Below are 23,490 nucleotides of genomic sequence, written 5' to 3'. Positions count from 1 at the left end.
ACGCTGCGCTGCTTCGGGTTGTGTGTACGTACGTGCAAAAATGCATTGCGGCGCCTCAGCGAAAACCGGCCTTTAAACACTGAGTTACGTGAAGCCATCCAGGAGAGGACGTTTGCCAGCAATCACCATAAATGAGAGGAAGAGAAGTGCTTCATCATATTTGTCAACATCCATAAAATAGAAGAATTAATATGAGAAATGTAGTAATAAAAGAAGGCATGCATGGCTATTCTGTCCTCAGCGCCCTTCGCCACGACAACAACACGCAACTTGTCGTTTCATTCCTTTCCTTCGCTGTCCCACATAAACAGTCGTCAGCTCGTGAACTACACAGCGGCGCCATGTATACAGAAGCACGGCACAGGTCGAACTCGCGTTGCTTGTGCGTCCCACCTCACCAACTAGGCTGCGAAACATGAACAGCCACAACACAAGGACTGCAGAGAGAGTTGAGGGGGGAGTCGAGAAAGGAATGCGTGCGCAGGTGGACGTGGAGACAATAAACGGCAATGCTGACAATCATAATAATAAGAAGAGAGCGTTTTCATTTCAAGTGAGTTCCAAAAACGGAAGAAAAGAAATGAGAAAAATCACACGGGAAGCACACGTAGCTGGCGTTCGCGCGTGTGCGGAAAACACAAACCACACAAACTAATAGAAAGAAAAAGCAGGGGGGGGGGGGCTCTGCACATCGTCCCACATGCTCGTCGAGATCTTTCCTGTGAAACGATCAAGGAGGAAAGTACACATCGCAACGCATCAGCGACGGAGTTGGCGTGTGAGGACACCTGCGCAAAAAGAAAGAGAGGCGTACATGAGGGAGTTCACCCATCCAAAGAAATCCCTCCGCAAGGCCAGGCAAAGTGACGCCTGCAAAGACCCGCTTAGCAAAACATCCGGAAGAGAGAAGAAACACGGTTGAACACTAACGGAAATGATAACGATTAGAGGAGAAAACCGCAAGGGGAACACATGCGGTAGCCTTCAGGGGAAAAAGCTTGGGCGCCACGCAGACAGACTCATCTGCGGAACCTCAGCCATATTCTTCAACGTTGACTAGGTCGCAGTGAAGCCCCAGAACACGTCCGTAAAAGAAGAAAAGAAGAAGGACGCGGCACGGCTTGCTCCTGCCACGTACATTCTTTCTTCTGCATTTTCTACCGTCGATACATGGAATACAGATCGATCCTCTCACATTTGCTCCTTGTGCGCAAGCGCACGAGTGAAGAGGAAACGAAAAGACGCGGAACCTAGCCGGCGGAAACGTGGGCTGCGCCACCTCAGCGGACCGCAGAAGTAGAGCATTGACCTTCGACAACGACGGATACGGAAAGCAGGAGAGGCCATAAAGGTGCGCGTAACGGAGGCCGCACCACGCACCGCAGAGGAACACAAAGAAGAAGGGGGAAACAAACAAAAACTCGCAAAACAAAAACAAGAAGCGACGTGTTGGACGCTGCCCCACATACATCGAGGGGGATTCGGGGGACGGCCGTACGGAGAGCACAAACAATAATAATAATAATAATAGGAAAGAGAGGAAATGGCAAGTAATGCCCATACAAACGCCCGGCGCGGACAGCGGGCGTGAGGTCGGGGTGCGCGGACACGTACGCATGCTCACACACACGCACGCACACAAGCGCACGCGCCGTGCCTACAGGGTGTAGACGGCAGCGACGCACACCGCCGCTGCGAGCAGGACGGACTGCACGGCGGCGGCACCGTCGATGTTGGCGATGCAGGAGCCGCTGACGAGTTTGTAGCCGTTGCGGCACGTGGTGCATTTGGAGCCGTCATTGGGGTCGCACTTTATGCAATACTGCACGTTGCACACGGCGGTGGTGGTCGTGGTGGTGGTGGTGGTGGTGGTGGTTGCGTCGCACTGGTAGGTGGGGGAGAGCTCGTAGCCGGGGTTGCACTGCGTGCAGCGCGAGCTCGGATAGAGGCGGTCGCAGGTGGCGCAGTTCAGGACCGTGCACGTGGCGGTGTCGTCGTAGGTCTGCGTGGGGTCGCTGGCGGTGGTGCAGGCGGGCGGGTTGTAGGCCCTCTCAGTGCAGGTGCAGGAGCACTCGATGCCGGCCTCCTCGGGGGAGCCGGGCTTGGAGTGGCCGGGCACGCACTGGGCGTTGGCGCAGGTGCTGTCGGCGGCGCCGTTGCTGTCCACCACCTTGGTCGCATCGATCCCCTTCTCCCTGTAGGCGTCTATGGTGGTTAGGGCGGTGTCGGCGATGGTGCAGCCGCCGGCGATGACGACGCCAGTGCCGTCGTTGGTGGTGGGGACGACCTTGGGGCTGAGAATGCCGGTGCTGGGCCCCACGAGGTCGAGGAAAGACACGGTGGACTGGGTCACAACGAACTTGAAAGCGGTGTCACCGGAGTCGGCGAAGTTGAAGAAGCTGCCGGCCTCGATGATGCAGTCGGCAATCAGGTACAGCGACTGATCGGTCACGCTGACCTCGCCGGTGGAGCTGAGCAGGCCCTTGTCGCCGCCCACCACGGTGCTCTTCGTGACACGGAACACGCTGGAGCCGTCCACCTGCAGCGCAACGCCGATGTCGACCATCGCGCTGCTGCAGCCGATGCAATGGCCGTAGTCAACCGCCAGCACGCTGCTGTCCGAGACGGGGAAGACGGAGCCCGTGCTGATGTGCAGCACCGACGCGCCGTTGGTGGCGGTGGCGTTGAGGATGAAGAGCGCGCTGTTCTTGCTGATGCTCGAGCCGCTGCCGCCGGAGTTGTACGTGACGATGCTGCCGGTGTTGGTGGACCCGCTGGGCCACGTGACGCTGGACTCCTCCACCGTGACGGTCACGTTCTTCTCCAGTGTGAGGCCGCTGAAGTCGAACAGCGACTGCGCGGCGGTCAGTGTGCCGGTGGTGGCGGCCAGGCGGATGTCGGAGTTTGGCGGCATGTAGTCGGTGAAGGCGATGACGGAGCTGGTGACAGTGGTGGAGGTGACGCTCATGCTGATGCGCGTGGTCACGGCTGCCGGCACGGAGTTGATGTAGCCCTGGATGGTCAGACCGTCGCCCGCGACCTTCGAGTTCATCAGCTGCACCGTCACGACGTCCGCCCTGACGGAGTCGAGTTCGAAGGTGATTTTGTCACCGTTGAAGGTGTCGCCGGACTGGGAGATGTCGCCATTGACGACGATGGAGGCGGCACGCGCGCACACGGCGGCGAGCACCAGTGCGGCGCACAGCAGCGCAACAGCGCAGCGGCGTGGAGAGGAGGGGGTCATCGTGGGCGGTGTTTTTGTTCTTTTCCCTCTTTTAGCGTTTGCGTATAGGTTGCTGTGTGGACGTGGGTGTATTGAGTGTGGATTGCGGAAAGGCGAAGCTGTTAGCTTTTGGATCTGCGGAGGTCGCATGCGCGGCGTGTACGTGGGTGGAGCACGAGAGAGAGAGAGGGAGAGAGGGAGGGAGGGGCGAGGGGAAAGTGCAGAAGAAGAGCGGCGGCGGACCAGAGCCGTTCATCGCCTACTGGACGCGTAAAGAGGGGGGAGGGGGAAGAGGATTGGACACCTTTTATGGCTGCCACAGTGACACCGCCTTTCTTTTTCCCCATCAGGCACCTTGCTTTTACTCCGACTCGGAGCGCGTCTGCGTCCATGCAAAAGGAAGCACTTGTGACGGCTTCGCAGCGGGCAAAACAGCGAATGCGAGGTAGTGCGGAGGTGGCGATATTCGCTTCCGCGCCTCACGCCAGTCACCTGCGACGAGTTCCGCCGAGGCCTACAGAAGCGTGCTGGCGGGGCGAATCACCACGGTGCGAACAGGAAGTCTTCATGGGCGCTGTCTTTCCACACGCCGCCTTGACGACACCGCTGCATTTGATCAACGGAGCGATCCGCCTCTCTACAACACATCCGTGGGCGCGGAAGCCCCAATGCTCCGCTACTATTATCATCGTTCTTGGCGCTTTCTCCTTTTGACACGGTTCTTTACAGTGCCATTGCAGGCTCCATTTTCCAGAAGTAGCCGGCCACCACACACACGCAACACCTGCTGTGTGCGTTGCTCACTTGAGCCACATGACAGGAAGACAAGAAGGGCACGCAGGAGAGAAGAGAGCATATATATTGATTTGTCAAGAAACACAAACGAAGAAGAGAGGAGGTTTACCGGCCACATAAACAAATGTTAGTAAAGAAGCGTTGAGAGACACATACATTGGGCGGCGTGTTCTGTTTAACGCAGGAGGGGAACGGGGAAAAGAACGGTTGCGCGATTCTCTGGGTACGAAGAAAAGACCAGAAAACAAGAAAATGAGAGAGAGGGAGCAATAATGAAAAAAGACGCTGCGCTGCTTCGGGTTGTGTGTACGTACGTGCAAAAATGCATTGCGGCGCCTCAGCGAAAACCGGCCTTTAAACACTGAGTTACGTGAAGCCATCCAGGAGAGGACGTTTGCCAGCAATCACCATAAATGAGAGGAAGAGAAGTGCTTCATCATATTTGTCAACATCCATAAAATAGAAGAATTAATATGAGAAATGTAGTAATAAAAGAAGGCATGCATGGCTATTCTGTCCTCAGCGCCCTTCGCCACGACAACAACACGCAACTTGTCGTTTCATTCCTTTCCTTCGCTGTCCCACATAAACAGTCGTCAGCTCGTGAACTACACAGCGGCGCCATGTATACAGAAGCACGGCACAGGTCGAACTCGCGTTGCTTGTGCGTCCCACCTCACCAACTAGGCTGCGAAACATGAACAGCCACAACACAAGGACTGCAGAGAGAGTTGAGGGGGGAGTCGAGAAAGGAATGCGTGCGCAGGTGGACGTGGAGACAATAAACGGCAATGCTGACAATCATAATAATAAGAAGAGAGCGTTTTCATTTCAAGTGAGTTCCAAAAACGGAAGAAAAGAAATGAGAAAAATCACACGGGAAGCACACGTAGCTGGCGTTCGCGCGTGTGCGGAAAACACAAACCACACAAACTAATAGAAAGAAAAAGCAGGGGGGGGGGGGCTCTGCACATCGTCCCACATGCTCGTCGAGATCTTTCCTGTGAAACGATCAAGGAGGAAAGTACACATCGCAACGCATCAGCGACGGAGTTGGCGTGTGAGGACACCTGCGCAAAAAGAAAGAGAGGCGTACATGAGGGAGTTCACCCATCCAAAGAAATCCCTCCGCAAGGCCAGGCAAAGTGACGCCTGCAAAGACCCGCTTAGCAAAACATCCGGAAGAGAGAAGAAACACGGTTGAACACTAACGGAAATGATAACGATTAGAGGAGAAAACCGCAAGGGGAACACATGCGGTAGCCTTCAGGGGAAAAAGCTTGGGCGCCACGCAGACAGACTCATCTGCGGAACCTCAGCCATATTCTTCAACGTTGACTAGGTCGCAGTGAAGCCCCAGAACACGTCCGTAAAAGAAGAAAAGAAGAAGGACGCGGCACGGCTTGCTCCTGCCACGTACATTCTTTCTTCTGCATTTTCTACCGTCGATACATGGAATACAGATCGATCCTCTCACATTTGCTCCTTGTGCGCAAGCGCACGAGTGAAGAGGAAACGAAAAGACGCGGAACCTAGCCGGCGGAAACGTGGGCTGCGCCACCTCAGCGGACCGCAGAAGTAGAGCATTGACCTTCGACAACGACGGATACGGAAAGCAGGAGAGGCCATAAAGGTGCGCGTAACGGAGGCCGCACCACGCACCGCAGAGGAACACAAAGAAGAAGGGGGAAACAAACAAAAACTCGCAAAACAAAAACAAGAAGCGACGTGTTGGACGCTGCCCCACATACATCGAGGGGGATTCGGGGGACGGCCGTACGGAGAGCACAAACAATAATAATAATAATAATAGGAAAGAGAGGAAATGGCAAGTAATGCCCATACAAACGCCCGGCGCGGACAGCGGGCGTGAGGTCGGGGTGCGCGGACACGTACGCATGCTCACACACACGCACGCACACAAGCGCACGCGCCGTGCCTACAGGGTGTAGACGGCAGCGACGCACACCGCCGCTGCGAGCAGGACGGACTGCACGGCGGCGGCACCGTCGATGTTGGCGATGCAGGAGCCGCTGACGAGTTTGTAGCCGTTGCGGCACGTGGTGCATTTGGAGCCGTCATTGGGGTCGCACTTTATGCAATACTGCACGTTGCACACGGCGGTGGTGGTCGTGGTGGTGGTGGTGGTGGTGGTGGTTGCGTCGCACTGGTAGGTGGGGGAGAGCTCGTAGCCGGGGTTGCACTGCGTGCAGCGCGAGCTCGGATAGAGGCGGTCGCAGGTGGCGCAGTTCAGGACCGTGCACGTGGCGGTGTCGTCGTAGGTCTGCGTGGGGTCGCTGGCGGTGGTGCAGGCGGGCGGGTTGTAGGCCCTCTCAGTGCAGGTGCAGGAGCACTCGATGCCGGCCTCCTCGGGGGAGCCGGGCTTGGAGTGGCCGGGCACGCACTGGGCGTTGGCGCAGGTGCTGTCGGCGGCGCCGTTGCTGTCCACCACCTTGGTCGCATCGATCCCCTTCTCCCTGTAGGCGTCTATGGTGGTTAGGGCGGTGTCGGCGATGGTGCAGCCGCCGGCGATGACGACGCCAGTGCCGTCGTTGGTGGTGGGGACGACCTTGGGGCTGAGAATGCCGGTGCTGGGCCCCACGAGGTCGAGGAAAGACACGGTGGACTGGGTCACAACGAACTTGAAAGCGGTGTCACCGGAGTCGGCGAAGTTGAAGAAGCTGCCGGCCTCGATGATGCAGTCGGCAATCAGGTACAGCGACTGATCGGTCACGCTGACCTCGCCGGTGGAGCTGAGCAGGCCCTTGTCGCCGCCCACCACGGTGCTCTTCGTGACACGGAACACGCTGGAGCCGTCCACCTGCAGCGCAACGCCGATGTCGACCATCGCGCTGCTGCAGCCGATGCAATGGCCGTAGTCAACCGCCAGCACGCTGCTGTCCGAGACGGGGAAGACGGAGCCCGTGCTGATGTGCAGCACCGACGCGCCGTTGGTGGCGGTGGCGTTGAGGATGAAGAGCGCGCTGTTCTTGCTGATGCTCGAGCCGCTGCCGCCGGAGTTGTACGTGACGATGCTGCCGGTGTTGGTGGACCCGCTGGGCCACGTGACGCTGGACTCCTCCACCGTGACGGTCACGTTCTTCTCCAGTGTGAGGCCGCTGAAGTCGAACAGCGACTGCGCGGCGGTCAGTGTGCCGGTGGTGGCGGCCAGGCGGATGTCGGAGTTTGGCGGCATGTAGTCGGTGAAGGCGATGACGGAGCTGGTGACAGTGGTGGAGGTGACGCTCATGCTGATGCGCGTGGTCACGGCTGCCGGCACGGAGTTGATGTAGCCCTGGATGGTCAGACCGTCGCCCGCGACCTTCGAGTTCATCAGCTGCACCGTCACGACGTCCGCCCTGACGGAGTCGAGTTCGAAGGTGATTTTGTCACCGTTGAAGGTGTCGCCGGACTGGGAGATGTCGCCATTGACGACGATGGAGGCGGCACGCGCGCACACGGCGGCGAGCACCAGTGCGGCGCACAGCAGCGCAACAGCGCAGCGGCGTGGAGAGGAGGGGGTCATCGTGGGCGGTGTTTTTGTTCTTTTCCCTCTTTTAGCGTTTGCGTATAGGTTGCTGTGTGGACGTGGGTGTATTGAGTGTGGATTGCGGAAAGGCGAAGCTGTTAGCTTTTGGATCTGCGGAGGTCGCATGCGCGGCGTGTACGTGGGTGGAGCACGAGAGAGAGAGAGGGAGAGAGGGAGGGAGGGGCGAGGGGAAAGTGCAGAAGAAGAGCGGCGGCGGACCAGAGCCGTTCATCGCCTACTGGACGCGTAAAGAGGGGGGAGGGGGAAGAGGATTGGACACCTTTTATGGCTGCCACAGTGACACCGCCTTTCTTTTTCCCCATCAGGCACCTTGCTTTTACTCCGACTCGGAGCGCGTCTGCGTCCATGCAAAAGGAAGCACTTGTGACGGCTTCGCAGCGGGCAAAACAGCGAATGCGAGGTAGTGCGGAGGTGGCGATATTCGCTTCCGCGCCTCACGCCAGTCACCTGCGACGAGTTCCGCCGAGGCCTACAGAAGCGTGCTGGCGGGGCGAATCACCACGGTGCGAACAGGAAGTCTTCATGGGCGCTGTCTTTCCACACGCCGCCTTGACGACACCGCTGCATTTGATCAACGGAGCGATCCGCCTCTCTACAACACATCCGTGGGCGCGGAAGCCCCAATGCTCCGCTACTATTATCATCGTTCTTGGCGCTTTCTCCTTTTGACACGGTTCTTTACAGTGCCATTGCAGGCTCCATTTTCCAGAAGTAGCCGGCCACCACACACACGCAACACCTGCTGTGTGCGTTGCTCACTTGAGCCACATGACAGGAAGACAAGAAGGGCACGCAGGAGAGAAGAGAGCATATATATTGATTTGTCAAGAAACACAAACGAAGAAGAGAGGAGGTTTACCGGCCACATAAACAAATGTTAGTAAAGAAGCGTTGAGAGACACATACATTGGGCGGCGTGTTCTGTTTAACGCAGGAGGGGAACGGGGAAAAGAACGGTTGCGCGATTCTCTGGGTACGAAGAAAAGACCAGAAAACAAGAAAATGAGAGAGAGGGAGCAATAATGAAAAAAGACGCTGCGCTGCTTCGGGTTGTGTGTACGTACGTGCAAAAATGCATTGCGGCGCCTCAGCGAAAACCGGCCTTTAAACACTGAGTTACGTGAAGCCATCCAGGAGAGGACGTTTGCCAGCAATCACCATAAATGAGAGGAAGAGAAGTGCTTCATCATATTTGTCAACATCCATAAAATAGAAGAATTAATATGAGAAATGTAGTAATAAAAGAAGGCATGCATGGCTATTCTGTCCTCAGCGCCCTTCGCCACGACAACAACACGCAACTTGTCGTTTCATTCCTTTCCTTCGCTGTCCCACATAAACAGTCGTCAGCTCGTGAACTACACAGCGGCGCCATGTATACAGAAGCACGGCACAGGTCGAACTCGCGTTGCTTGTGCGTCCCACCTCACCAACTAGGCTGCGAAACATGAACAGCCACAACACAAGGACTGCAGAGAGAGTTGAGGGGGGAGTCGAGAAAGGAATGCGTGCGCAGGTGGACGTGGAGACAATAAACGGCAATGCTGACAATCATAATAATAAGAAGAGAGCGTTTTCATTTCAAGTGAGTTCCAAAAACGGAAGAAAAGAAATGAGAAAAATCACACGGGAAGCACACGTAGCTGGCGTTCGCGCGTGTGCGGAAAACACAAACCACACAAACTAATAGAAAGAAAAAGCAGGGGGGGGGGGGCTCTGCACATCGTCCCACATGCTCGTCGAGATCTTTCCTGTGAAACGATCAAGGAGGAAAGTACACATCGCAACGCATCAGCGACGGAGTTGGCGTGTGAGGACACCTGCGCAAAAAGAAAGAGAGGCGTACATGAGGGAGTTCACCCATCCAAAGAAATCCCTCCGCAAGGCCAGGCAAAGTGACGCCTGCAAAGACCCGCTTAGCAAAACATCCGGAAGAGAGAAGAAACACGGTTGAACACTAACGGAAATGATAACGATTAGAGGAGAAAACCGCAAGGGGAACACATGCGGTAGCCTTCAGGGGAAAAAGCTTGGGCGCCACGCAGACAGACTCATCTGCGGAACCTCAGCCATATTCTTCAACGTTGACTAGGTCGCAGTGAAGCCCCAGAACACGTCCGTAAAAGAAGAAAAGAAGAAGGACGCGGCACGGCTTGCTCCTGCCACGTACATTCTTTCTTCTGCATTTTCTACCGTCGATACATGGAATACAGATCGATCCTCTCACATTTGCTCCTTGTGCGCAAGCGCACGAGTGAAGAGGAAACGAAAAGACGCGGAACCTAGCCGGCGGAAACGTGGGCTGCGCCACCTCAGCGGACCGCAGAAGTAGAGCATTGACCTTCGACAACGACGGATACGGAAAGCAGGAGAGGCCATAAAGGTGCGCGTAACGGAGGCCGCACCACGCACCGCAGAGGAACACAAAGAAGAAGGGGGAAACAAACAAAAACTCGCAAAACAAAAACAAGAAGCGACGTGTTGGACGCTGCCCCACATACATCGAGGGGGATTCGGGGGACGGCCGTACGGAGAGCACAAACAATAATAATAATAATAATAGGAAAGAGAGGAAATGGCAAGTAATGCCCATACAAACGCCCGGCGCGGACAGCGGGCGTGAGGTCGGGGTGCGCGGACACGTACGCATGCTCACACACACGCACGCACACAAGCGCACGCGCCGTGCCTACAGGGTGTAGACGGCAGCGACGCACACCGCCGCTGCGAGCAGGACGGACTGCACGGCGGCGGCACCGTCGATGTTGGCGATGCAGGAGCCGCTGACGAGTTTGTAGCCGTTGCGGCACGTGGTGCATTTGGAGCCGTCATTGGGGTCGCACTTTATGCAATACTGCACGTTGCACACGGCGGTGGTGGTCGTGGTGGTGGTGGTGGTGGTGGTGGTTGCGTCGCACTGGTAGGTGGGGGAGAGCTCGTAGCCGGGGTTGCACTGCGTGCAGCGCGAGCTCGGATAGAGGCGGTCGCAGGTGGCGCAGTTCAGGACCGTGCACGTGGCGGTGTCGTCGTAGGTCTGCGTGGGGTCGCTGGCGGTGGTGCAGGCGGGCGGGTTGTAGGCCCTCTCAGTGCAGGTGCAGGAGCACTCGATGCCGGCCTCCTCGGGGGAGCCGGGCTTGGAGTGGCCGGGCACGCACTGGGCGTTGGCGCAGGTGCTGTCGGCGGCGCCGTTGCTGTCCACCACCTTGGTCGCATCGATCCCCTTCTCCCTGTAGGCGTCTATGGTGGTTAGGGCGGTGTCGGCGATGGTGCAGCCGCCGGCGATGACGACGCCAGTGCCGTCGTTGGTGGTGGGGACGACCTTGGGGCTGAGAATGCCGGTGCTGGGCCCCACGAGGTCGAGGAAAGACACGGTGGACTGGGTCACAACGAACTTGAAAGCGGTGTCACCGGAGTCGGCGAAGTTGAAGAAGCTGCCGGCCTCGATGATGCAGTCGGCAATCAGGTACAGCGACTGATCGGTCACGCTGACCTCGCCGGTGGAGCTGAGCAGGCCCTTGTCGCCGCCCACCACGGTGCTCTTCGTGACACGGAACACGCTGGAGCCGTCCACCTGCAGCGCAACGCCGATGTCGACCATCGCGCTGCTGCAGCCGATGCAATGGCCGTAGTCAACCGCCAGCACGCTGCTGTCCGAGACGGGGAAGACGGAGCCCGTGCTGATGTGCAGCACCGACGCGCCGTTGGTGGCGGTGGCGTTGAGGATGAAGAGCGCGCTGTTCTTGCTGATGCTCGAGCCGCTGCCGCCGGAGTTGTACGTGACGATGCTGCCGGTGTTGGTGGACCCGCTGGGCCACGTGACGCTGGACTCCTCCACCGTGACGGTCACGTTCTTCTCCAGTGTGAGGCCGCTGAAGTCGAACAGCGACTGCGCGGCGGTCAGTGTGCCGGTGGTGGCGGCCAGGCGGATGTCGGAGTTTGGCGGCATGTAGTCGGTGAAGGCGATGACGGAGCTGGTGACAGTGGTGGAGGTGACGCTCATGCTGATGCGCGTGGTCACGGCTGCCGGCACGGAGTTGATGTAGCCCTGGATGGTCAGACCGTCGCCCGCGACCTTCGAGTTCATCAGCTGCACCGTCACGACGTCCGCCCTGACGGAGTCGAGTTCGAAGGTGATTTTGTCACCGTTGAAGGTGTCGCCGGACTGGGAGATGTCGCCATTGACGACGATGGAGGCGGCACGCGCGCACACGGCGGCGAGCACCAGTGCGGCGCACAGCAGCGCAACAGCGCAGCGGCGTGGAGAGGAGGGGGTCATCGTGGGCGGTGTTTTTGTTCTTTTCCCTCTTTTAGCGTTTGCGTATAGGTTGCTGTGTGGACGTGGGTGTATTGAGTGTGGATTGCGGAAAGGCGAAGCTGTTAGCTTTTGGATCTGCGGAGGTCGCATGCGCGGCGTGTACGTGGGTGGAGCACGAGAGAGAGAGAGGGAGAGAGGGAGGGAGGGGCGAGGGGAAAGTGCAGAAGAAGAGCGGCGGCGGACCAGAGCCGTTCATCGCCTACTGGACGCGTAAAGAGGGGGGAGGGGGAAGAGGATTGGACACCTTTTATGGCTGCCACAGTGACACCGCCTTTCTTTTTCCCCATCAGGCACCTTGCTTTTACTCCGACTCGGAGCGCGTCTGCGTCCATGCAAAAGGAAGCACTTGTGACGGCTTCGCAGCGGGCAAAACAGCGAATGCGAGGTAGTGCGGAGGTGGCGATATTCGCTTCCGCGCCTCACGCCAGTCACCTGCGACGAGTTCCGCCGAGGCCTACAGAAGCGTGCTGGCGGGGCGAATCACCACGGTGCGAACAGGAAGTCTTCATGGGCGCTGTCTTTCCACACGCCGCCTTGACGACACCGCTGCATTTGATCAACGGAGCGATCCGCCTCTCTACAACACATCCGTGGGCGCGGAAGCCCCAATGCTCCGCTACTATTATCATCGTTCTTGGCGCTTTCTCCTTTTGACACGGTTCTTTACAGTGCCATTGCAGGCTCCATTTTCCAGAAGTAGCCGGCCACCACACACACGCAACACCTGCTGTGTGCGTTGCTCACTTGAGCCACATGACAGGAAGACAAGAAGGGCACGCAGGAGAGAAGAGAGCATATATATTGATTTGTCAAGAAACACAAACGAAGAAGAGAGGAGGTTTACCGGCCACATAAACAAATGTTAGTAAAGAAGCGTTGAGAGACACATACATTGGGCGGCGTGTTCTGTTTAACGCAGGAGGGGAACGGGGAAAAGAACGGTTGCGCGATTCTCTGGGTACGAAGAAAAGACCAGAAAACAAGAAAATGAGAGAGAGGGAGCAATAATGAAAAAAGACGCTGCGCTGCTTCGGGTTGTGTGTACGTACGTGCAAAAATGCATTGCGGCGCCTCAGCGAAAACCGGCCTTTAAACACTGAGTTACGTGAAGCCATCCAGGAGAGGACGTTTGCCAGCAATCACCATAAATGAGAGGAAGAGAAGTGCTTCATCATATTTGTCAACATCCATAAAATAGAAGAATTAATATGAGAAATGTAGTAATAAAAGAAGGCATGCATGGCTATTCTGTCCTCAGCGCCCTTCGCCACGACAACAACACGCAACTTGTCGTTTCATTCCTTTCCTTCGCTGTCCCACATAAACAGTCGTCAGCTCGTGAACTACACAGCGGCGCCATGTATACAGAAGCACGGCACAGGTCGAACTCGCGTTGCTTGTGCGTCCCACCTCACCAACTAGGCTGCGAAACATGAACAGCCACAACACAAGGACTGCAGAGAGAGTTGAGGGGGGAGTCGAGAAAGGAATGCGTGCGCAGGTGGACGTGGAGACAATAAACGGCAATGCTGACAATCATAATAATAAGAAGAGAGCGTTTTCATTTCAAGTGAGTTCCAAAAACGGAAGAAAAGAAATGAGAAAAATCACACGGGAAGCACACGTAGCTGGCGTTCGCGCGTGTGCGGAAAACACAAACCACACAAACTAATAGAAAGAAAAAGCAGGGGGGGGGGGGCTCTGCACATCGTCCCACATGCTCGTCGAGATCTTTCCTGTGAAACGATCAAGGAGGAAAGTACACATCGCAACGCATCAGCGACGGAGTTGGCGTGTGAGGACACCTGCGCAAAAAGAAAGAGAGGCGTACATGAGGGAGTTCACCCATCCAAAGAAATCCCTCCGCAAGGCCAGGCAAAGTGACGCCTGCAAAGACCCGCTTAGCAAAACATCCGGAAGAGAGAAGAAACACGGTTGAACACTAACGGAAATGATAACGATTAGAGGAGAAAACCGCAAGGGGAACACATGCGGTAGCCTTCAGGGGAAAAAGCTTGGGCGCCACGCAGACAGACTCATCTGCGGAACCTCAGCCATATTCTTCAACGTTGACTAGGTCGCAGTGAAGCCCCAGAACACGTCCGTAAAAGAAGAAAAGAAGAAGGACGCGGCACGGCTTGCTCCTGCCACGTACATTCTTTCTTCTGCATTTTCTACCGTCGATACATGGAATACAGATCGATCCTCTCACATTTGCTCCTTGTGCGCAAGCGCACGAGTGAAGAGGAAACGAAAAGACGCGGAACCTAGCCGGCGGAAACGTGGGCTGCGCCACCTCAGCGGACCGCAGAAGTAGAGCATTGACCTTCGACAACGACGGATACGGAAAGCAGGAGAGGCCATAAAGGTGCGCGTAACGGAGGCCGCACCACGCACCGCAGAGGAACACAAAGAAGAAGGGGGAAACAAACAAAAACTCGCAAAACAAAAACAAGAAGCGACGTGTTGGACGCTGCCCCACATACATCGAGGGGGATTCGGGGGACGGCCGTACGGAGAGCACAAACAATAATAATAATAATAATAGGAAAGAGAGGAAATGGCAAGTAATGCCCATACAAACGCCCGGCGCGGACAGCGGGCGTGAGGTCGGGGTGCGCGGACACGTACGCATGCTCACACACACGCACGCACACAAGCGCACGCGCCGTGCCTACAGGGTGTAGACGGCAGCGACGCACACCGCCGCTGCGAGCAGGACGGACTGCACGGCGGCGGCACCGTCGATGTTGGCGATGCAGGAGCCGCTGACGAGTTTGTAGCCGTTGCGGCACGTGGTGCATTTGGAGCCGTCATTGGGGTCGCACTTTATGCAATACTGCACGTTGCACACGGCGGTGGTGGTCGTGGTGGTGGTGGTGGTGGTGGTGGTTGCGTCGCACTGGTAGGTGGGGGAGAGCTCGTAGCCGGGGTTGCACTGCGTGCAGCGCGAGCTCGGATAGAGGCGGTCGCAGGTGGCGCAGTTCAGGACCGTGCACGTGGCGGTGTCGTCGTAGGTCTGCGTGGGGTCGCTGGCGGTGGTGCAGGCGGGCGGGTTGTAGGCCCTCTCAGTGCAGGTGCAGGAGCACTCGATGCCGGCCTCCTCGGGGGAGCCGGGCTTGGAGTGGCCGGGCACGCACTGGGCGTTGGCGCAGGTGCTGTCGGCGGCGCCGTTGCTGTCCACCACCTTGGTCGCATCGATCCCCTTCTCCCTGTAGGCGTCTATGGTGGTTAGGGCGGTGTCGGCGATGGTGCAGCCGCCGGCGATGACGACGCCAGTGCCGTCGTTGGTGGTGGGGACGACCTTGGGGCTGAGAATGCCGGTGCTGGGCCCCACGAGGTCGAGGAAAGACACGGTGGACTGGGTCACAACGAACTTGAAAGCGGTGTCACCGGAGTCGGCGAAGTTGAAGAAGCTGCCGGCCTCGATGATGCAGTCGGCAATCAGGTACAGCGACTGATCGGTCACGCTGACCTCGCCGGTGGAGCTGAGCAGGCCCTTGTCGCCGCCCACCACGGTGCTCTTCGTGACACGGAACACGCTGGAGCCGTCCACCTGCAGCGCAACGCCGATGTCGACCATCGCGCTGCTGCAGCCGATGCAATGGCCGTAGTCAACCGCCAGCACGCTGCTGTCCGAGACGGGGAAGACGGAGCCCGTGCTGATGTGCAGCACCGACGCGCCGTTGGTGGCGGTGGCGTTGAGGATGAAGAGCGCGCTGTTCTTGCTGATGCTCGAGCCGCTGCCGCCGGAGTTGTACGTGACGATGCTGCCGGTGTTGGTGGACCCGCTGGGCCACGTGACGCTGGACTCCTCCACCGTGACGGTCACGTTCTTCTCCAGTGTGAGGCCGCTGAAGTCGAACAGCGACTGCGCGGCGGTCAGTGTGCCGGTGGTGGCGGCCAGGCGGATGTCGGAGTTTGGCGGCATGTAGTCGGTGAAGGCGATGACGGAGCTGGTGACAGTGGTGGAGGTGACGCTCATGCTGATGCGCGTGGTCACGGCTGCCGGCACGGAGTTGATGTAGCCCTGGATGGTCAGACCGTCGCCCGCGACCTTCGAGTTCATCAGCTGCACCGTCACGACGTCCGCCCTGACGGAGTCGAGTTCGAAGGTGATTTTGTCACCGTTGAAGGTGTCGCCGGACTGGGAGATGTCGCCATTGACGACGATGGAGGCGGCACGCGCGCACACGGCGGCGAGCACCAGTGCGGCGCACAGCAGCGCAACAGCGCAGCGGCGTGGAGAGGAGGGGGTCATCGTGGGCGGTGTTTTTGTTCTTTTCCCTCTTTTAGCGTTTGCGTATAGGTTGCTGTGTGGACGTGGGTGTATTGAGTGTGGATTGCGGAAAGGCGAAGCTGTTAGCTTTTGGATCTGCGGAGGTCGCATGCGCGGCGTGTACGTGGGTGGAGCACGAGAGAGAGAGAGGGAGAGAGGGAGGGAGGGGCGAGGGGAAAGTGCAGAAGAAGAGCGGCGGCGGACCAGAGCCGTTCATCGCCTACTGGACGCGTAAAGAGGGGGGGGGTTGTAGGGTGGCGCGGTCTGGAGGGAAGGATTGGCGGTGGTCGGGCTAGAATGTTCATGACTGGTCAGTGGCGCGTTGAAAGGTGGGAAAGAGGTGCCAACTTCCGTCGATTGAGAAGTTGTCGGCTGCAGGTTGACGGTTGAACGTTGGCCGCGTTGTAGAAGATGAGCCACATGGGGTGTTCTCTGGTGGATGCCCGTGCAGTAGCTGTGCAAGTAGCGAAGAAAGGTGATGACTGATGAAGTCCTCTATTGTAGCGAGATGAATGAGGTAGGACTTATAAGGGATGCAGGGTAAACCGGTGCGCCGCCGGCCGGTGTGCGTGCTTTTGGCGCTCGTGCTCATCGGCCTCTTCTTGACTTTTACGGTACCTATCCGTTCGTTTCCGAAACAGCGCACAGGCAGCAACGATGTTTTGAATGAGGAAAGGGGAAAGGAAAAGAAAAACAGAAACGAAAGAGTTTCCCGCGCGAGGTCGGAGTGTTTATGGTCCCCCGAGTTTAATGCGGAGGAATCTCTCCAGAAACTCGACGAAGTCCACATGGCCACCACCACGCACAACACGCAAGGCCCCGCTGTCAACGGCTAGGTGCACCACCACCGAACGCACCTGCGGCTGCGTCTCTGCGAGCGACGATAGAGTTTTCTGATGGCCCCTTGATGCCTGGTGCGGAAGATAATTAAGACGGAACGGGAAGGCGGTGAGGGGAGAAGTGCTGCTTCGCAGGGCGGCCGTTCCATCCGCACCGCGGCTGCGTGCGATGGCCTTCACCTCCGCGGGAGGTCCCGAGAGAATTCGGTACACGCACGGCCGCACCCGCACCAACGCAAATCCGCGCAGTCGACTCGGCGGTGCGCTGACGCACTGGTCCTCCAGTTTCGCCTGCACGTCTCTCTGCAGGGCAGTCACCATCGAGTGGATTATGTCGTCCACTACCGTCTCCGTAGGACGCGGGGCGAGGGCACGGCGCAGGCGACACGCCATGGTCTGCACGGAAATGCTGGGCTGGCTGCCCCTTTGTTGCTGACGGTTTTCTTTGCTGTCGTCGTGAAGGGGCAACGTACGAGGAGACGTCTCTGGCGAGTCCGCCACGTCCGCTGCTGCCGTTGGTGCCTGGCGTGGTCGCGAGAACGATGCGGGCGTGGGCTCCCTCCCTGTCTCCGCTTCGACCGGCGGCGAGGCTGCAGCAGTGGCCTCCCATCCTTTTCTGTAGCTTTGCGTTGTCGCCGTGACGGAGGCACGCGAGGGTGCACGAGCGACTGAGGACGCGGATGAACCGGCGTGGGCTGCAACCGCTGTCTTGCTGCAACTGCGGTGACGTGGCGGGGGTTCGTTGCCGCTGGCAGCACGCGGAGACCGGGTGCCCACCTCCTCTGGTACGACGTATCTCTCCACGTACCTCAACAGCTCGTCGGAGATACCGTGCTGCGCGGTTGCGCGGTGGTAGGCTGCCCGCACCCCGTCAAGCTGAGCTCGCAAGATGCCGTTTTCGTATTCAACGGCGTCCGCCCGCGCCCGCTCCGCACGAATTGTCTCGGAGGCCCGCAGAAGTAGATCGACGAGAGAGAGTTCTTCGTCGTCAGCCGGCGTGGGTGTCACGTGCGCCTCTGCCGCCTCTCCGCCTGGCGACGCATCAGGCGACAACACCACCGTGCTGAGGTGCGCGTCACACTTGTGGGCGTCGTCTGACATATATATATATATTTATTGCTGTCTATCGACGGTGAAAGAAACAAAGGAGGAAAGGTTACAAATAGATCTATGTGCGAACAGGAAGAAATGTTCGTGGGGTGCGCTATTAAAGTGCAGCAAACTCCGATGCTTACTATCTATGTCGCCGCACAGCGTATAGTAAGGAAACCGACTATATTAAAAAAAACCCAGCGCCAATATCTATCAAGTACAGATGACCTATCGATGCAGATCGAGAGTTGCTAAAACACAGTAAGCGAAGACGGCAGTGAGGAGGACACAATTGCGCTGAAGCGCATAGGCGCGGTATTGCATGTGTGGAGGGAAACGTGTTTTGGCAGATTCGCCGTCACTGCGCGCCTCTACCGCTTCATTAACGCTTCGATGTTTCCCAGCTGCCCCCCCCCCCGCCCCCAATCACACTTACGTAAAACTACATGCAACTTCACACACACATCACTTCATTAGAAGGTGAGGGGAGAAAGATGGGGAGAGCGCTCGATAAGTTATTCTTTTCCTTTTCGGTTTACGGAGACACCGAAACAGGGGCAGACTTCCCAAACACATTTTTCCCTGGCTGCGTTAGATACAGCGGAGTAGGAGGAAGACAAGGACCGCTACTCAGCGGTACTTAGGAACAGAAGGAACGATCCAACCGCCTACAGCGGACGGCCACGGCCGGGTGGGAAGGCGTTGTCCGACGGCCCCTTGGTCACCTTGATGGCGCGGGTAACCTTTTTGTTGTACTCCTTACGCGCCTGCCCGCTCCGGGCCTCCTCACGCCGCATCTGAACTTGAATACGCCAGCGGTCCTCGGTCGACACCATCATGCGGCCCACCGTGACAGTCGGGTGCGACGGGGTCTGATGGGCCGCGGCCGTCGCGGCAGCAGCGCTGGAGCGGGCGTTGCTTTCCTTTGCCGCGGCGTCGCTTGGCAGCAACATGCGCCATGTCGTGTCGCATGACCGCAAGAACGCGGAGGTGTCGCTGTGCGCCGCTCCGCTGAAGTTCTCGGTGGTGCCGTTGGGGCTGGAGACGCCTTTGCCACCGACGCTGGTCTGCGCAACACTTTGGAAGGTGGGCGCTGACAAGTTGGCGTTCAGGTACTTGATGAATTGGCTAAAGTCGGGCATCGTGGCGAGAGAGCTACAGAGAAAAAGTAAAAGAAGAGGGGCAGCAACAGCACAACGGCTACTACGACGTAAGCACTCACAAGAGAGGAGAGAGGAAGTGAAAAGGGGGGACGCACCGTCACGGTCGAGGAACAATCAAAGGAAAGAAAAGAAAAACAATGACGACGACGGTGACAACGGTGTGCACACCGACTGCTCTCTCTCCCTCTTCTTGGATCGATTTTGCCGCGGCAATGTCAGACAACAAGACACGTTCGTCTCTCGAGTTCGAGAGCTCTTGTAGTTACGGCGGCGAGCTGTAGAGCAGGATAGAAAACAGCAGCTGGAAACTTACGAGACAGTGAGAGATCACCGCTGCTGAATCAAACTGGTCCAAATGAAGGAGTGTGCGTGTGGAAGCGACGGAGCGGGGTATGCGCGGGTGTGAGAGGAAGCGGATGAGGCACTCTGAGCAACGAAGGAAGAGTCAAAGAAAAACTTGGACCCACCGATGAGGCGAAGAAGAAGCAGCGGAAGAGAGAGGAAGAGGAAGGGAATTGGTAACGATGACAGGTTGTCCACCTCGCAAGACCTGTCAAGACAAGCGAGTGAGGATCGGTATGTGAAAACACAGTTGTCGATGCATTTTCTTTTCTTTTTTCCAAAGCAGCTGCATCCGGTGAAGTCGGAGCAGCAGTGCTACGTATGCCTTTCCCTTGCCTTGTTTCCGACTCCATTGAAAGCCTAGGCGACTCAGGCAAGCCACGAGTGCGGAGAGTTACACTCATGGAGCAGATGCGAGTTCTTGTGCAGTGCAACTGAAGACGCAAAGAAAAGGCTTTGGAGAAAACAACAGCAACTGAGAACTTCCGTTAAGACGTGTTTCTTAAACGATCAAACTAGCCGAAAGCTAAGTGCTTCCACCACACCTCCCCCTCCTTTTTCTCTTCTACCGCAGTAAACAAGGCAAGATGGGGCCACGCAAAAGCGCTTTCCGAAAAGAAAGGCAGGAGTTGACGGGGATCAGAAGCCCTCACACGATTAATTAAACCACTCGCGCCCTTTCTCGCCGCAAACGCAGACACATCCGCAAACTACTGCTCAGGTATTTCCCTTTCTTTCCTTTGGTTGCCTTAGGAAGGAAAGTACGCCTCTACGCGTGCCTCCATCTCGGCCTGTGTCACGTCGTATTGCGCCTCTGCAATGCACGCACTCACGGCCACGGTGCGCCGTGCGGCGACGGTGGCGTCCGCCTCACTGGACAGCCCCCGCACCCACACGAGTCCATTCAGACCAACAGCAACCTCAAAAGGAACTCGGCGGCCGAGCAGCTGAAGAAGGTACGAGGCGGGCAACTCGTCGGCGCCGCTCCCCTCCACACGAGCCCGTTTGCGCTGCGGAGCATCACCGCTGGCCGAGGCGGGGAGCGGTGCCAGCAGGCGTCGCACGTAGGGCAGCGGCAGCGTCAGCACACGACCGCCGTGCAGCGGGCCGAAGACCGCCTCCCCTGACGTCCAGTCCTTCGGCGGCAACCCGACGTCCGCCGCCGTGCAGGCCACCTCGACTTCCCCACCCGCACTTGCGGCTGTCCCGCTGCTTCCTGCTGCCGCGGCGCCGTCCACGTACGCTGCTGTCGTGCGCGGCTTCACGTAGCAGTAGACCAAATCCCCTTCCGACACCCGCGGTCGACTGACCTTGGTGGCGCCGTCAAAAGCCACGGCGTCCATGTAAGCCAGTGCCGCGCCGCCGATGTAGCAGTAGTAGTAATGCTGGCTGACCTTGCGTGCGATCACGGCGATAATCGGGTCGCCCGGACGCGGGGAGTAGCGGCGACTGGCTGGGGTGGTCACGGTGTACCGCGGCACGTGTGTGTGGAGGTGGTGGGTGGAGCGCTGAAGGGGGGCGCAGTACTCAGCGAGGAAAACATCCGTCACGTCGTGAACGGCGGCGGCGTCTGCGACGGCGGAGCTGCTCGGCTGGGCCAGCGGCCGCAGTCCCCCGCCGATGGCGACAACGGCGTTCGGCTGCACCAGCAAGACGGGCTCACCAGGCAGGCAGACGTGGCCCTTCAACGGCACGAGTTCCGTCACACCGTTTTCAGACGGCGGGTGCATATTCGTGTGAGGCATTAGAAAATGAAAGAACTTCCTTTTCGTGCGTGCGAGCGTGACGCTCTGCGCGGCAATCACGTGCGTAAGCTGCGTAACATGCGATGCGCCACGGTATGAGAGAGAGAGAGAGAGAGAGAGAGCAGACACACCAACTACACGTGCATTCGTAAACATACGAGGAGAGGTTCGATCCATTTCGTAGAAGAGAGGCGTCGTCCTCGTACGCGTTACGCCCAAGTTCACCCAACAAGGGAGACACCGCCACATAGTCGAAGGCTCGGATCGACAACGATAACGTGCCGAGCCACTCTTCCCGCGGTGCGACGTGACACGCTGCCCTGTGCTTTTCGTGCCTACGCTGAAACGCGACTTCAACCACTTCCTTATGTGTTCCTTTGGTGCTCACGTCAGTGAGCAGTACCGATCACTCCGCCCCGTTTGGCTACCTCGCCTACTCCATCTGCACCAGTTGGGCAACCACAACCATACCAACACACGAAGCTCATCAAAAACACCTAACACACAAGCACATAGAGTGGCGTGCTTAGCTGCGTGGCGTCGCGGTGTGCAGGTCGCGGCGGAGGCCCTTCAATTCCTGCTGCAACTTCGCCATGTGCGTACGCCACGGCGGCGAGGAGACCCCGTCGTTGACATTGCTGCCACCGTTGTTGTCCGCTGAACCGTGACGCAGTACAGTGGCCGTGCTGCGACGGGGCGTGTAGGAGCGGGATAAAGCGAGCGCTCGATCGGCAGACAGCTGCGTCGTTGTCGCCGCTATCGCCGCTGCGGCTGCTGTTGCCGGCCGCCTTTGTGTAGGAGGCGTGGTGGCCACGGCTTCTTCTCTGAGAGGCCGGTGGGCGCCGACGGCCTGCTGTAACTGAGCCACGGAGGGGCCTCGCAGCTGCTGAACTTGTTCCTTGACACGGAGCAGCGACGCCGTCACCGGGTTGAGGGGGGCAGAGGGCAAAAGGCGGTGGTACGACGCGCGCGGCGACTGAAAAATGGAGGCCGGCGGCTCGTCGCGCTGCACGGCGGGGGCGACCGTCGTCACCGCCGACGTCGCGTTCCCTTGCACCGTCTCCGCCGTCTCCCTCACCCAACGGCACAGGTACCGTACGTGGTCTTCCAGCGTGGCGTTCGCCGGGCTCACAAGGTTGCGGCGATGACTCGCTGACATGACCGCATCGCGCACGAGATGCCATACAGCCGCCCGCTCCGCATGTAAGGCCTCGCGTTCGTCTTGCACCGCCTGCAGTTCCTCCTCCGTTGCCGCTCGCGTCGTGCGCTCTATCACGAGCTGCTCGCCCATCGACTCGCACTCCTGCACCACCGTGTGCAGCTGATGGGTGAGTTCCTCACTCTGTCTTTCCTCCGCTGCCACCTCGCGTCGGTGCGTTGCGGCGGCCATCGCCAAGTGCCGCTGCACCAACTGTGAAAGAGACTCTGTGCACTCCGCTGCGATGGCCTGCCGTGCGGAAGGCTCTGCCACATCGAGAAGAGTGACACGCGCGCAGTCCATTAACAGCGCCTCCGCCACCGTGGCCCAGCCGCCCATCTCATCGATGCTCGTCGCGTCTGTCAAGCTGCCCTCCCTGTCAGGCTGCTGACTGCTGGTGAGCATGGCGCGATGAAGACGTCTCACGACGCAGTTAGCGATTACACGACCGCGACAAATACGGAGTTCGTTGAACTAAAAAGAAAACCTGTGTTCTACGACTGCTGGTTCGCCTCCCCCCATTCTTTCGTAGTGGATGTTTTCAAGGAGAGTGACTCCCGTTCTCTCCTTCCCTCGTCTTTATCGCAGCAACACAGTTCTGATCACACAAAATGGTCGCTCTTTAGCTTCGCCGTTGTTGCGCGCGCACAGACACTCACTCATACAAAGAAAGAGAGCGGAGGAGGAGGAGAAGGCGTGCGATAGAGGCACCGCGAAACGAACAAGCAGGGGAGGCTAAAGAGCGCCAACACGCCCATGCTCTAGCGAGGTCGGGACGCATCGCACGACAGCTTCATTTTCAACACCACATCAGCCCTTTAGGAATACTTCCGTTGCGGTACGGAGGGCGGGCGAAATGCCATCGACACCGCCACGCCCTTCTCTTCAGACAGGACACGCAGCTGTCGCAACGATACGCGTCTGTGCCACGCAGGACCTCAAGAGAGAC

The 23,490-nt window shown here is 58.1% G+C and overlaps 8 protein-coding genes across 9 annotated transcripts; all 8 read right to left on the bottom strand.

Annotated features, from left to right (window-relative positions):
• Positions 1 to 1,657: 1,657 nt before the first annotated feature.
• ABB37_10082 (hypothetical protein) lies at positions 1,658 to 3,374 on the bottom strand (the record flags this gene model as incomplete). Its single annotated transcript, XM_015809818.1, has 1 exon — positions 1,658 to 3,374. Exon 1 carries the CDS (start codon positions 3,242 to 3,244, stop codon positions 1,658 to 1,660), a length of 1,587 nt encoding a protein of 528 aa, XP_015651621.1. The 5' UTR covers positions 3,245 to 3,374.
• Positions 3,375 to 5,957: 2,583 nt separating this feature from the next.
• On the bottom strand, positions 5,958 to 7,674 carry ABB37_10081 (hypothetical protein; the record flags this gene model as incomplete). The annotated part of the gene is made up of 1 exon (XM_015809817.1): positions 5,958 to 7,674. The coding sequence occupies exon 1, from the start codon at positions 7,542 to 7,544 to the stop codon at positions 5,958 to 5,960; it is 1,587 nt and encodes a 528-aa protein (XP_015651620.1). The 5' UTR covers positions 7,545 to 7,674.
• Positions 7,675 to 10,257: 2,583 nt separating this feature from the next.
• On the bottom strand, positions 10,258 to 11,960 carry ABB37_10080 (hypothetical protein; the record flags this gene model as incomplete). The annotated part of the gene is made up of 1 exon (XM_015809816.1): positions 10,258 to 11,960. Exon 1 carries the CDS (start codon positions 11,842 to 11,844, stop codon positions 10,258 to 10,260), a length of 1,587 nt encoding a protein of 528 aa, XP_015651619.1. The 5' UTR covers positions 11,845 to 11,960.
• A 2,597-nt stretch (positions 11,961 to 14,557) lies between these two features.
• On the bottom strand, positions 14,558 to 16,260 carry ABB37_10079 (hypothetical protein; the record flags this gene model as incomplete). Its single annotated transcript, XM_015809815.1, has 1 exon — positions 14,558 to 16,260. Exon 1 carries the CDS (start codon positions 16,142 to 16,144, stop codon positions 14,558 to 14,560), a length of 1,587 nt encoding a protein of 528 aa, XP_015651618.1. The 5' UTR covers positions 16,145 to 16,260.
• A 633-nt stretch (positions 16,261 to 16,893) lies between these two features.
• ABB37_10078 (hypothetical protein) lies at positions 16,894 to 18,102 on the bottom strand (the record flags this gene model as incomplete). Its single annotated transcript, XM_015809814.1, has 1 exon — positions 16,894 to 18,102. One exon carries the CDS (start codon positions 18,100 to 18,102, stop codon positions 16,894 to 16,896), a length of 1,209 nt encoding a protein of 402 aa, XP_015651617.1.
• A 659-nt stretch (positions 18,103 to 18,761) lies between these two features.
• Positions 18,762 to 19,714, bottom strand: ABB37_10077 (hypothetical protein; the record flags this gene model as incomplete). Of its 2 annotated transcripts, none has more annotated exons than XM_015809812.1 (1): positions 18,762 to 19,714. In XM_015809812.1, exon 1 carries the CDS (start codon positions 19,233 to 19,235, stop codon positions 18,762 to 18,764), a length of 474 nt encoding a protein of 157 aa, XP_015651615.1. In that variant the 5' UTR covers positions 19,236 to 19,714. The 2 variants fall into 2 exon arrangements, with proteins under 2 accessions (XP_015651615.1, XP_015651616.1); XM_015809813.1 differs by having other exon boundaries at positions 18,762 to 19,684.
• Positions 19,715 to 20,347: 633 nt separating this feature from the next.
• Positions 20,348 to 21,414, bottom strand: ABB37_10076 (putative exosome complex exonuclease RRP40; the record flags this gene model as incomplete). The annotated part of the gene is made up of 1 exon (XM_015809811.1): positions 20,348 to 21,414. Exon 1 carries the CDS (start codon positions 21,326 to 21,328, stop codon positions 20,348 to 20,350), a length of 981 nt encoding a protein of 326 aa, XP_015651614.1. The 5' UTR covers positions 21,329 to 21,414.
• A 455-nt stretch (positions 21,415 to 21,869) lies between these two features.
• On the bottom strand, positions 21,870 to 23,169 carry ABB37_10075 (hypothetical protein; the record flags this gene model as incomplete). Its single annotated transcript, XM_015809810.1, has 1 exon — positions 21,870 to 23,169. Exon 1 carries the CDS (start codon positions 22,944 to 22,946, stop codon positions 21,870 to 21,872), a length of 1,077 nt encoding a protein of 358 aa, XP_015651613.1. The 5' UTR covers positions 22,947 to 23,169.
• Positions 23,170 to 23,490: the final 321 nt, after the last annotated feature.

The sequence above is a fragment of the Leptomonas pyrrhocoris genome, assembly GCF_001293395.1.
Source record: "Leptomonas pyrrhocoris isolate H10 chromosome Unknown, whole genome shotgun sequence".
Taxonomy (NCBI): domain Eukaryota; phylum Euglenozoa; class Kinetoplastea; order Trypanosomatida; family Trypanosomatidae; genus Leptomonas; species Leptomonas pyrrhocoris.
This window is presented reverse-complemented; position numbering and strand designations above follow the sequence as displayed.